Source organism: Conger conger, chromosome 1, assembly GCF_963514075.1.
Source record: "Conger conger chromosome 1, fConCon1.1, whole genome shotgun sequence".
Taxonomy (NCBI): domain Eukaryota; kingdom Metazoa; phylum Chordata; class Actinopteri; order Anguilliformes; family Congridae; genus Conger; species Conger conger.
In genome coordinates, this window is record NC_083760.1 from 80,561,709 (window position 1) to 80,575,263 (window position 13,555).

Genomic DNA, 13,555 nt, shown 5'->3' on the forward strand with positions numbered 1-13,555 from the left:
TCCTAATTGGCTGCTGATTGAAAGGCAGCCATGAATATCTGCAGACACTCCAGGACTGGAGTTTGGGCCCCTGCTCAAATCAACAAGTCAAAAGCATCATTAGCCCTCGGCCAATGGGTTCAAAATAAACAGAAATGATCTTCACACTTACACATGGCTTTGCCATTCACATATTGTTGCTGACTTGGACTTCTGTGTTTCTGTCAAAACTGTGGGAACTCATGTAATTAACATTAAGGATTCATGTTTTAGACTGGCTGAACCACCATGTGTTATACTGGCTGAGCTACCATTGGGCGGCCTGTAGCGTAGTGGTTAAGGTAAATGACTGGGACATGCAAGGTCAGTGATTCTAATCCCGGTGTAGCCACAATAAGATCCGCCCAGCCGTTGGGCCCTTGGGCAAGGCCCTTAACCCTGCATTGCTCCAGGGGAGGATTGTCTCCTGCTTAGTCTAATCAACTGTACGTCGCTCTGGATAAGAGCGTCTGCCAAAATTCCAGGAATGTAATAATGTAATATGCTCCGTATGTCTGCTCTTGCTCAACCCATAGCAGGCACAACTTGAGAACTTCAGGAGATTTGTTGACCCGATAACATATTAAAAAATGCAAAAAAATCTGAATTAAGAATTTAAAAAATTGACAGCAACAGGGGGAGGCCTGTAGCGTCGTGGTACACGCAAGGTTGGTGGTTTGATCCCCGGTGTAGCCACAATAAGATCTGCACAGCGCTTGAGCAAGGCCCTTAACCCTGCATTGCTCCAGGGCAGGATTGTCTCCTGCTTATGTCAACTGTGTCTGAGGCAGTGCAATCGTACAGTCTGGAGCACTGCACAACATTCCAAACCGGATTCTGATTTCTGGCATTTCCAGAGTGATGGCATTCCTAGCGTTAGCCTCCAGGGCAGGCCTTTGCTGTGTGCCGGTATTATGTAATTTGCGGTTAGGCGGGCTCCTGTTTTTCTGCAAGCTCGTGATGATATTTGATATGGGGTGACATGGCTCCGGCGGTAAGGCAGTTCGATCCCCCGCCCATGGCTGTGTCGAAGTGTTCCTGAGCAAGACACCTAACCCCCAAATGCTCCTGACGAGCTGGTCGGTGCCTTGCATGGCAGCCGATCGCCGTTGGTGTGTGAGTCTGCGTATGAATGGGTGAATGAGAAGCATCTATTGTACGGCGCTTTGAATAAAGGTGCTATATAAATGCCAACCATTTAACATTTACCATGAAACAAATGTTTCTGATTCTCTTATCTTACTGGTATTCATGCCCTATGACACATATTTGCTCACGTTGCTACAGTTCAGTGGAAATTTCCACTGGTTGACCGCTTCTCTCTGCACGTTAGTAGAAGTGGGCACATATTAATGCTTTGCCCAAATTACACAGTCAATGCCATATGAGCTATATTCCGTGAGCCAATTAAAGTTTTCCCACAGTATGCTTGCTCATGTCACCTGCATGCTGTACCCTCAGGCGAGACCCGACGTATCCTCAGTGTGAACCCCACCTACGACTGGACCTGCTTCAGCTACGCCCTGCTCAACGTGTCCCCCATGCAGGTGGAGTCGTCCCCCCCGCTGCCCTGCCCCGCTCCCTGCCACCACCTCGCCACCTGCAGCCTGTGCCTGGGCTCTAGGGGCTCCGACGGGGGCTGGCAGCACTGTGTGTGGAGCGTGGCTCTGCAGCAGGTGAGTGTGTGTGTGTGTGTGTGTGTGTGTGTGTGTGTGTGTGTGTGTGTGTGCGTGTGGGTGGAGCGTGGCTCTGCAGCAGGTGAGTGTGTGTGTGTGTGTGTGTGTGTGTGTGTGTGTGGAGCGTGGCTCTGCAGCAGGTGAGTGTGTGTGTGTGTGTGTGTGTGTGTGTGTGCGTGTGGGTGGAGCGTGGCTCTGCAGCAGGTGAGTGTGTGTGTGTGTGTGTGTGTGTGGCTCTGCAGCAGGTGTGTGTGTGTGAGTGTGTGTGTGTGTGTGTGTGTGTGTGTGTGTGTGTGTGTGTGTGTGTGTGTGTGTGTGTGTGTGGAGCGTGGCTCTGCAGCAGGTGTGTGTGTGTGTGTGTGTGTGTTTGTGGAGCGTGGCTCTGCAGCAGGTGTGTGTGAGCATGTGTGTGTGAGTGTGTGTGTGTGCACCTGTTTTTATATCCTGGTGGGGACATGGACCTGAATGCACACAATGGGGACTCATTTCCCTGTGGGGACCGAAATCAGCGCCCCCATGGGCAGACCCCCTCCAATGAATAGAAAAAAGCCCCATGCTTTTTTCTCAACAATCCCCGGCGGGTGCAATTTCAAGACAGAGGGTTGACATGACCACTGCCTGCCTGTGTTCCAGGTGAGAGCACAGAAAGGGCTATCACTACCAGATCATCTTCTGGTTTTAGCACAAAGGTAGCAACATGTAAACAACATGGTTGATGCACAAAAATTATCAACCAATTATTCAGCCAAGTTAACCCTGCTAGTTACAGTGCTAATAATATTCAGTAAATGCATCACAATGAATGCATTATGCAGACATTTTCTGTACACAAAACAAGAAAACAATACCTGGTTTTAGTGAGTAGGATTGTTCATTTTTGTATATGAGCGTAAAAACAAAAACAAAAAGGATCAATATAAAGTTGCGCCAATGTTTGCTAACTAGCTAGCTAGCAAGTAATAGGTTAATCAGAGGTGTTCTTTGCATGTTGAGTGGCTAATATGGTAATATTTGTTCATTTATATGTTTGTTTGTATGGATTCCCATTAGCTGCTGTAGATGCAACAGCTATTCTTCCTGTGGTGCCCCAAAAACACAAAACTGAATAAACTTATATACAGTACATATACATGCACTAAGGCCTGCATATACAAAACATGGAAATAAAACGTTTTTAGGAAATGGTAACGAGAGGTCTGAAATAACAAACAAACAACTTCTATAACAAAGCTTGAACTAAAATAAACTGTTTCTGAATTTTTTAAAAGTATTTAGGCCTTTGATTTTACAGTCACTCTCCAGTCAGCCTAACTTGCATGTCTTTGGACTGTGGGAGGAAACCGGAGTACCCGGAGGAAACCCACGCAGACACGGGGAGAACATGCAAACTCCGCACAGAGAGGCCCAGGCCGACGGGGATTCGAACCCAGGACCTCCTTGCTGTGAGGCGGCAGTGTTACCCACTGCACCATCCGTGCCGCCCCAAGAAAACAATTATGCAAAATTATTTTATTATTCAGTCATTTAAATGTTTTTATTTTTTATTGTTTATTATTTTTTTTATTGAAGCCTAAATTTCCCACTATAAAAGTTCACCCAAACTGTCTGGGCATGGTAATAACTGACCATTAGCTTTGATTGACAGAACATTATTTTAACATAACAGCGTAGATGCTTCAAACACAACCATTGAAACCTTGTATAAATGTTCATAAGTACATTGAGATCTCTGCAGTCGCTTAGAGGTAGGAGTTTTGAGGGGGTATTTTATGTTAATTACATAACAGATGCTTTAAAGAGATAATATGTGAAACCTGTTTAAATGTTCGTCAGTACATTAAAATCAAGCATGTGGAGATCTTTCAGTGTACATATGTACATTGACATCTCTGCAGGCCCCAAACTCTCTCCCTCTAAGGGCCTGCAGAGATGTCAATGTACATATGTACACTGAAAGATCTCCACATGCTTGTGGAGCAGTTGCGAGGTTTAATGTTGAACTACATAGATGGTTCCTAGTTTATTTATGAAATAAAACCATTTTTGATGGGCGTCATCAGCCTTAGGGTCAAATCTTTCTTGCCACAAAGTTCCTGTTTACAATGTGAGGCACTTAAATACTTATTCTTGTCACCCCATTTTCAAGGGGTCTGCATTCTATACTCTGATATAGAAGATCAAGTGAGTTATACAATTCGGATGTCCAAGATATAAGGTGATGGTAAGGCATATCATAATGACTGTTCTTGTTTTCTGACTGATGTCTCCCTGTCATTTGTGTCTCAGGCATCTGAGAAAGATGAAGAATGTTATATAGTTGAACAGCTTGCATGTCCTTTACATTTACATTTGACACCTTGTCTATTTTTCATTTTTATTCAATTTAAAAGCATTTCATTTTCAATGCAATGATCTAATGTCATCATAGGCACTAGTAGCCCAAATGGCTGCTTTAATGGTTAGTTGTTTATAATTACATTGGTGTAAATGTAAATGAACGGTGACATCTAGTGGCTGTTCGGGGTAAGACACTATGGGGGTGTCCTCATCGGGTTAGGAAAACCAGACCAAAAATTAAGCTTTTTCAAAATGACAAATCTTGATATTTCAAGTGATTTAAACAATCACAGAGGCAAAAAAAAAAAAAAAAAAGGTGATTTGAAACCAGGTCTGTAGGCCAGTTAGAAAGTGGTGTCCCCACCGGATTAGAAAAAATCATGCGTCCTCACCGTGTAGCAAAAACAAGTGCGTGCGTGCGTGTGTGTGGAGCGTGGCTGCAGCAGGTGTGTGTGTGTGTGTGTGTATGGAGCCTGGCTCTGCAGCAGGTGTGTGTGTGTGTGTGTGTGTGTGTGTGTGTGTGTGTGTGTGTGTGTGTGTGCGTGTGTGTGTGTGTGTGTGTGTGTGTGAGAGAGAGAGAGAGAGAGTGAGGCTCTGCTGGGAGTGAGAGTGGAGGCAGGTGTGTGATTGTCTGAATCCCGATTGAACAGTCTGTCTCACTCTATACTACCCTCTCTCTCCCTCTCTCTCCCCCCCCTCTCTCTCTCTCTCTCAGTGTATCAGTCCTTCCTTCGTGCCTCTGCGCTGTGAGGCGGGTCAGTGTGGGAGGCTGCTCTCCGGGGGGGACTCATGCTCGCCCCAGTGTTCCCAGCTGACCCAGTGCTCCCAGTGCATCGGCAGGCCGCAGTGTGGCTGGTGCGCCTCCCGCGGGGCCAACGGGGCCGGCCGCTGCCTGCAGGGCGGCCTGGACGGTGAGAGGGGGGGGCCGGGGGCGTGCGGGACCCCTTTCAGTCCCAACCCTGACCTCACACCTTTTCCACCTATCCAAACCACTGCTATTTCTATTGTCTTCTACATTTTCTACATTTTCTCAACCAAAGCCAAAAAAACCCTTGGGATTCCCCCTTGGGATTCCCCCTTGGGGGCGGCCTGTAGTGTAGTGGTTAAGGTAAAGGACTGGGACACGCAAGGTCGGTGGTTCCAATCCCGGTGTAGCCACAATAAGATCCGCACAGCCGTTGGGGCCCTTGAGTAAGGCCCTTAACCCCACATTGCTCCAGGGGAGGATTGTCTCCTGCTTAGTCTAATCAACTGTACGTCGCTCTGGATAAGAGCGTCTGCCAAATGCCAATAATGTAATGTAACGATTTGGGTGCAGCCACTTCATATTGGGCTTGGGACTGAAAGGGTTAAGGCAGTGGAAACAGACCCTGTTCCTGGAGGTCCAGCACCCTGTAGGCTGTCACTCCAACCCTAACAAAGCACACGTCATACAACAGCTAAAGCTCTCCTTGAGCTGCTAATCAGTGGATTCAAGTGTGCCAGATTAGGGTTGAAATTAAAATCTACAGGATGTTAGATCTCTATGACAAGGGTTGGTTTTAAGGGGTTTAGCGCAGATCTCCAGATGGACAGATCCTGCTTTGCTCTTGTTGTGTCAACCATGAAAATGCGGTGTATTATACCCATACCCACCTTTTTTTGTGTAAATGTCTGAACAGAGTGACCCATTTGTGTAGTTCATCACGGACGTTTTGTTACTCAGTCTGAACTGTAGATGGTGCTATTGCTCTTATGTCTTAGGTGACACAGCTGTACGTTAGTTGTACAGTAGTTAACCACTGACGTTGTTACCGGGCGATCCCTAGCTACCCTGGGAGTTCGGTGTGAGGACCGTCTGACCGGGGCTGGATTTGGATTTGAGGGTCACAGTAGATGACCCCTGCCGTGTCGTGTCTTTGCTTCCCCCCCCCCCCCACGTGTGTGTCTCAGGCGTGAGCGATGGCGTTTGCTCTCTGTGGAACAGCAGCTGGTCTTTCCTGCACTGCCCCGAAGAGGACGAGTGCGCCAACGGGCACCACAACTGCAACAGCACGCAGGACTGCCACGACCTGCCCCAGGGCTACCACTGCACCTGCAGGCAGGGCTACGTGCTGAGCAGGTAACACTCTGCGCTAGCGTTAGCCCCCAGGGCAGGGCTACGTGCTGAGCAGGTAACACTCTGCGCTAGCGTTATCCCCCAGGGCAGGGCTACGTGCTGAGCAGGTAACACTCTGCGCTAGCGTTAGCCCCCAGGGCAGAGCTACGTGCTGAGCAGGTAACACTCTGCTCTAGCGTTAGCCCCCAGGGCAGGGCTACGTGCTGAGCAGGTAACACTCTGCGCTAGCGTTATCCCCCAGGGCAGGGCTACGTGCTGAGCAGGTAACACTCTGCGCTAGCGTTAGCCCCCAGGGCAGGGCTACATGCTGAGCAGGTAACACTCTGCGCTAGCGTTAGCCCCCAGGGCAGGGCTACATGCTGAGCAGGTAACACTCTGCGCTAGCGTTAGCCCCCAGGGCAGAGCTACGTGCTGAGCAGGTAACACTCTGCGCTAGCGTTAGCCCCCAGGGCAGGGCTACGTGCTGAGCAGGTAACACTCTGCGCTAGCGTTATCCCCCAGGGCAGGGCTACGTGCTGAGCAGGTAACACTCTGCGCTAGCGTTAGCCCCCAGGGCAGGGCTACGTGCTGAGCAGGTAACACTCTGCGCTAGCGTTATCCCCCAGGGCAGGGCTACGTGCTGAGCAGGTAACACTCTGCGCTAGCGTTAGCCCCCAGGGCAGGGCTACATGCTGAGCGGGTAACACTCTGCGCTAGCGTTAGCCCCCAGGGCAGGGCTACATGCTGAGCGGGTAACACTCTGCGCTAGCGTTAGCCTCCAGGGCAGGGCTACATGCTGAGCAGGTAACACTCTGCGCTAGCGTTAGCCTCCAGGGCAGGGCTACATGCTGAGCAGGTAACACTCTGCGCTAGCGTTAGCCTCCAGGGCAGGGCTACGTGCTGAGCAGGTAACATACTGCGCTAGCGTTAGCCTCCAGGGCAGGGCTACGTGCTGAGCAGGTAACACTCTGCGCTAGCGTTAGCCTCCAGGGCAGGGCTACGTGCTGAGCAGGTAACACTCTGCGCTAGCGCTAGCCTCCAGGGCAGGGCTATATTTTATTGTAAAATAATAATAATAATAATTGCATGCAGTGCAGTGCCAGTCACCTGAAACAGCAAAGCAGTGCGGTGCTAACGCCGCCTCCTGCCCCCCCCCCAGCGCGTCGGGGCAGTGTGAGCCCGTGTGTCTGCAGGGCTGCGTGAACGGGACCTGCGTCTCCCCCGGGGTGTGCCAGTGCCACTTCGGCTTCGTGGGGGAGAACTGCTCCTCGCAGTGCCGCTGCAACAAGCACAGCAACTGCGCCGGCGTGTCCAAGCCCGACGTCTGCCTGGAGTGCCACAACAACACCATGGTGACCAGCTCCTGCACGCTCCACTGCCACTCCCACTGTTCACATACCTTCCCCCGGAGCGGCTTATGAAACAGTGATTGTTTCGGTCTAGAGATTTGAGCAAAATATAGAATTGTTACCTTTTTTCTTTTCTTTTTTTTTTTTAAACAATAGAAAAGACCTTGGTCTCCAAACTCTCGTCTGAGGCATGGAAGAATAAAATGTGTAATAAAAACACTGAGGCTTGCTAGCTAGTTAACAATACAATTAACAAACACAATTTCAATTTAGCTTTGTGACTACGTAGCTGACTTTGCAAACTGCGTTCACTGCATAGCCTATAGCTTGTTAGCTAAACGGCGGCAAGGTTAACCATGCATTACTGATCAACTGCCACTTTTAAATTATTTTCATTCAGGGTCACGTACATTTTTTCACAGTTCCTTTTTAAGGAAAGTCTAGTGTTCCATCTCTGTGATTTCTGCAGTTGTGTACTTTTATTAGCTGGCTAACACTCCGTTCTCTCTCCCTCTCTCAGGGTCAGCACTGTGAGAAGTGTAAGCCCCTGTTCGTGGGCTCCGCTGTAGGAGGGGGTACGTGCCAGCCCTGCCGGAAGTTCTGCCTGGGTAACAGTGTGGTGTGCCTGTCCCGGGAGGAGCACGCCAGGCACATGGAGCACCCTGACGCCCACCCCCTGGATCCTGACAATGTGAGCAGAGGCCTGGCCACATGGGCGTAGATCCCAACCTGGGGAAAACCCCCGAATGTTATCATTTTATTTATTTATTACTGTGCCTATCCCCACCCCTTGCAGTAGCAGACAGTGCTCGCTGTAGCAGGGGCAGTGCTCGCTGTAGCAGGGGCAGTGCTCGCTGTAGCAGGGGCAGTGCTCGCTGTAGCAGGGGCAGTGCTCGCTGTAGCAGGCAGTGCTCGCTGTAGCAGGCAGTGCTCGTTGTAGCAGACAGTGCTCGCTGTAGCAGGCAGTGCTCGTTGTAGCAGACAGTGCTCGCTGTAGCAGACAGTGCTCGCTGTAGCAGGGGCAGTGCTCGCTGTAGCAGGGGCAGTGCTCGCTGTAGCAGGGGCAGTGCTCGCTGTAGCAGGGGCAGTGCTCGCTGTAGCAGGCAGTGCTCGCTGTAGCAGGCAGTGCTCGTTGTAGCAGACAGTGCTCGCTGTAGCAGGCAGTGCTCGTTGTAGCAGACAGTGCTCGCTGTAGCAGACAGTGCTCGCTGTAGCAGGGGCAGTGCTCGTTGTAGCAGACAGTGCTCGTTGTAGCAGACAGTGCTCGCTGTAGCAGGCAGTGCTCGCTGTAGCAGGCAGTGCTCGCTGTAGCAGGGGCAGTGCTCGCTGTAGCAGGGGCAGTGCTCGCTGTAGCAGGGGCAGTGCTCGCTGTAGCAGGGCTCGCTGTAGCAGGGGCAGTGCTCGCTGTAGCAGGGCTCGCTGTAGCAGGCAGTGCTCGCTGTAGCAGGGGCAGTGCTCGCTGTAGCAGTGCTCGCTGTAGCAGGGGCAGTGCTCGCTGTAGCAGGGGCAGTGCTCGCTGTAGCAGGGGCAGTGCTCGCTGTAGCAGGGCTCGCTGTAGCAGGGGCAGTGCTCGCTGTAGCAGGGCTCGCTGTAGCAGGCAGTGCTCGCTGTAGCAGGGGCAGTGCTCGCTGTAGCAGTGCTCGCTGTAGCAGGGGCAGTGCTCGCTGTAGCAGACAGTGCTCGCTGTAGCAGGCGCAGTGCTCGCTGTAGCAGACAGTGCTCGCTGTAGCAGGCAGTGCTCGCTGTAGCAGGCAGTGCTCGCTGTAGCAGGCAGTGCTCGCTGTAGCAGGCAGTGCTCGTTGTAGCAGACAGTGCTCGCTGTAGCAGGGGCAGTGCTCGTTGTAGCAGACAGTGCTCGCTGTAACAGGGGCAGTGCTCGCTGTAGCAGAGAGTGCTCGCTGTAGCAGGGGCAGTGCTCACTGTAGCAGGCAGTGCTCACTGTAGCAGGCAGTGCTCGCTGTAGCAGGCAGTGCTCGCTGTAGCAGGCAGTGCTCGCTGTAGCAGACAGTGCTCGCTGTAGCAGGCGCAGTGCTCGCTGTAGCAGGCGCAGTGCTCGCTGTAGCAGGCAGTGCTCGCTGTAGCAGGCAGTGCTCGCTGTAGCAGGCAGTGCTCGCTGTAGCAGACAGTGCTCGCTGTAGCAGGCGCAGGGCTCGCTGTAGCAGGGGCAGTGCTCGCTGTAGCAGGCCCATGTCAGTCTCTCTGAACCTGTTTCCTGTATCTCAGATCGTGCAGTGGGTGACGGAGGGCCCCACAGAGGAGAATGCGGTGTGTGAGAGCTGCCAGAACAACAGCGTGGGAGACAAGTGTGACAGCTGCCTGAGCGGCTACTTCCTGCTGCAGGGGAAGTGTGAGAAGTGAGTGAGCCAGAATAATTCTGTGTGTGTGTTTTTGTGTGTTTTTGTGTGTTTTTGTGTGTGTGAGGTGTGTGTGAGGTGTGTGTGAGGTGTGTGTGTCTGTGTGTGTGTGTGAGGTGTGTGTGTGTGTGTGTGAGAGAGAGGTGTGTGAGAGAGAGGTGTGTGAGAGAGAGGTGTGTGAGAGAGAGGTGTGTGAGAGAGAGGTGTGTGTGTGTTTGAGGTGTGTTTGAGGTGTGTTTGAGGTGTGTGTGAGGTGTGTGTGAGGTGTGTGTGAGGTGTGTGAGGTGTGTTTGCGAGTCTGGTTGAGTCTGTGTGTGCGTCTGTGTTTGTCTGTATATTGTGTGTGGATGTGGAGGTGGGTTGGGTCATTGGGAGTAAGGTGTAAGCGCTTCATGTGAGAACTTGACTGCAGTGTTACCTTTCTACCACTAGGTGTCAGTGCAACGGGCACGCAGACACCTGCGACGTTCGCGACGGCACGGGCTGCCCCTGCCAGAACAACACAGAGACGTCATCCTGCCTGATCAGCCCGCAGAACGACAGGAAGGACTGCTACAGGCAGCAGGTACGGACCAGCTCTCCAGAATGTGGACTGCCCAACCCTGTTCCAGCAGATCTATCATCCTGTCGGTTTTCATTTCAACCTTAAATTGCGCACACCTGAATTTACTAATTTCGTAGTTAGTATCTCTAGTTGGTGAATGTCACTGTTTTTCAGGGTTGGAGTGAAAACCTACAGGACAGTAGATCTCCAGGTCTAAATGTTAAATGTACATATCTACAATCACAGAAAGATTTATCTATATTGATTTGGCTTTGTTTTTCAATTTCAACTGACGTTGATGTTGTGAACCCTGCTACAAACGTTCTTCTCCGCGCTGCGTGTAGTGTGGTTTAGTAGTCCGAGCTTGCAGCCAGAAGGTTGTGAGGTCAAATCGGAAGCGAGGGCCTTGCCGTTGAACCGCTGACCGCTCTCTGACTCTCTCTCTCTCTCTCTCTCTCTCTCTCTCTCTCTCTCATCTTTCCTTTTCCAGTGCGCCAAGTGCAAAGACGCCTTCAACGGCACGCCCATCAACGGGCGGCAGTGCTACCGGCAGTTCAACGTGGACACCGAGTGCTGCTTCGACCCCACGTCCCAGACCAACTGCTTCCACGAGCCCAACATCCGCAACCTGCCCAAGGGCCGCACCGTCTTCTTCGCCGCCCAGCCCAAGTTCACCAACGTGGACATCCGCGTCACCATCGACGTCACCTTCGGCGAGGTGGAGGTGTACGTGTCCAACTCCCACGACACCTTCACGGTGGAGGTGGACCGCGACACGGGCGTGCACACCGTGCGCATCGAGGACGAGGGAGCCAAGGGGGACAAGGAGGGGGACAAGATGCCGCCCCCCTCGCCGATGAAGGCCCCGGCGGCGAACTCGTCCGGCCTCTCCCCGGCCCTCCTCTCCCCGCTGCAGCTGCAGGGCCGGGGCCCGGGGCCCGAGAGGGAGATCCGGCAGGAGAGGGCCGAGGGCCTCATCACGTACATCACGGTGTGGAGGCCCCAGACGGTGCTGATCGTGCGGTCCGTCCGCGACCGCGTGGTCATCACCTTCCCCCACGAGGTGCACTCGCTCAAGTCCAGCCGTTTCTACATCGCCGTGCGGGGCGTGGGCACCGAGAGCGACCAGGGCCAGTCGCAGGGCCTGCTCTTCCTGCGGCAGGACCAGGCGCACATCGACCTCTTCGTCTTCTTCTCCGTCTTCTTCTCCTGCTTCTTCCTCTTCCTGTCCGTCTGCGTGCTCCTCTGGAAGGTGAAGCAGTTCCTGGACTTCCGCCGCGAGCAGAGGCGCCACATCCAGGAGATGACCAAGATGGCGTCGCGGCCGTTCGCCAAGCTGACGGTGTACCTGGAGCCCGAGGAGCCGCAGCTCATCTACCTGCACTCCACCGGGGGCGCCGTCTCGCTGTCCCACGCCCGGCCCGGCAAGCTGGGCGGCGTGGTGGTGGGGCCCCGGGGCCGGCTGGGGGCCACCTCCTACAAGCACGACCCCGGCTCGGGCCCCACCGCCCACCACCACCACCACCTGTCCCTGGGCGGGGGCACCGCGGGCCAGCACCTGCCCATCCACTACCTGAACACCCACTACACGCCCTCCTCGGTCAGCGCCCCCGCCTCGCACCACCACCACCCGTCCTCGCACAGCGGATACCAGCACTTCTGCCGCTCCGACCCCTTCCTGTCGCAGCTCATGGGCTTCTCCTACTCCTCCTTCAAGGTGGGGCCCATCACCCTGGAGCCCACCGACGACGGCATGGCCGGCGTGGCCACCGTGCTGATCCAGCTGCCCGGCGGCATCCTGGCGCCCAACCGCGCCTGCCTGGGCTCGGCCCTGGTCACCCTGCGCCAGAACCTGCAGGAGTACTGCGGCCACGGGGGCGGCGGGGCCCACCCGGGGGCCGGCGGGGGCCGCAAGGGCCTCCTGGGCCACCAGCACCTCACCACCATGGCCATGTGAGGGGCCCGGCTGGAGGGGCGCGGGGGGTCGCAGGAGGAGGAGCGGCGCGAGAGAGAGGGACCGGGGGCCGACCTGTAGATACACTGTGTAATAAGCGTCTCTTACTCGTCCGTCTGTTGCTACGTAACGCTGCGCACGCCCCAGCCGGCCAGCCCTTTTTACGTGCAGTGCGTGCTTTCAGCTCGGCAACATCGCATCCAGCCTGCAGCCAATGGAGGGACGGAGCTGCTGCCGACAGCCTATCAGAGGCGCTGTCTCCCATCGGTTCGCTCAGACCGGTGAGAGTACAGACCGACGTGAGAGGGGCCAGCGATTTGCTTCGTATGTACGTGTGACAATCATGTTCACCGCAGAAAGAACGAGGCACTGTTGGTGTACTTGAATGCACGACTGTGTGAGCGTTCCTCAAGAAAGCAAGAAAAAGTTCTTGATTTAAATGTTGACTGATGCTTTTTGTATGCACCCACGCACGCAATGGTAGAATAATCTAGATTAAGTATGGCTCAAAAACTGCCGTCTCAAAAACAATGCGGCTTTTGAGCCATTATATAAAATCTATTCTACTGACGTGTGGGTTTGCTTTTTTCATTAGGGGCACTTCTGACCCAGCACCCAAGAACTTTTGCCGTTTTGGTTTTGAGTTGAGCATGTCTAATCCCCATTATCTTAACTGCATAGCTTTTTGTACAAAGCCCCATAGTTCCTTTGTGGCAATGTGGAATTTGCCTCCGCTGGCAATGGTCTTTAAAATATCTAAGCCTTTTTTGTTGTTAATGAAGCTGTTTGTATGGTCACTACATTACACTTTCAGATTTTTACACAGAGGACGTACAAAACCTCTTTACAATGTGTCCTCACTTAACTGTACCTGCAATGCCTGTTTCCTGTGACTGTCCTGTAAAACGTCTTCGTATGCTGACCAGCTGAACTAGTCCTTCTCCGGAATAGCGTTTTATTCGGACTGCTCAGTGGGTGTGGGTGTGTTCCATCTTTCACCGGGAGACAAACCTTTTATTACAAATGAAGGAGCCTACCATGGCCTGTTTTAGTGCCCGCATTCTTCTGTTTATTTCTGTTATTTGATGACATGAAAGGAAAAAGGATGTTTTATTTGTTCCAAGAATGAAGGATATTCCAGATCTTTTTTTTTTTTATGTGGATTATTCAGTTTCCTTTGAAATCCACGATAACCTCTGTATTTTAGTAGTGTTTTCTTTGGTCTTGTGACTGTCTGTGTCAGTCA

The 13,555-nt window shown here is 52.7% G+C and overlaps 1 protein-coding gene across 1 annotated transcript in view; it reads left to right on the plus strand.

Annotated features, from left to right (window-relative positions):
- The window catches only part of megf8 (multiple EGF-like-domains 8), a 37,514-nt gene extending 25,171 nt beyond the window's left edge, over positions 1 to 12,343 (plus strand). The window contains exons 37-44 of the mRNA XM_061258669.1: positions 1,480 to 1,694; positions 4,747 to 4,942; positions 5,964 to 6,132; positions 7,268 to 7,460; positions 7,978 to 8,148; positions 9,681 to 9,811; positions 10,244 to 10,376; positions 10,846 to 12,343. Of these exons, the coding sequence (XP_061114653.1) occupies positions 1,480 to 1,694; positions 4,747 to 4,942; positions 5,964 to 6,132; positions 7,268 to 7,460; positions 7,978 to 8,148; positions 9,681 to 9,811; positions 10,244 to 10,376; positions 10,846 to 12,312 (2,675 nt within the window). The 3' untranslated portion in view covers positions 12,313 to 12,343. The remainder of the gene's footprint in view (positions 1 to 1,479; positions 1,695 to 4,746; positions 4,943 to 5,963; positions 6,133 to 7,267; positions 7,461 to 7,977; positions 8,149 to 9,680; positions 9,812 to 10,243; positions 10,377 to 10,845) is intronic.
- Positions 12,344 to 13,555: the final 1,212 nt, after the last annotated feature.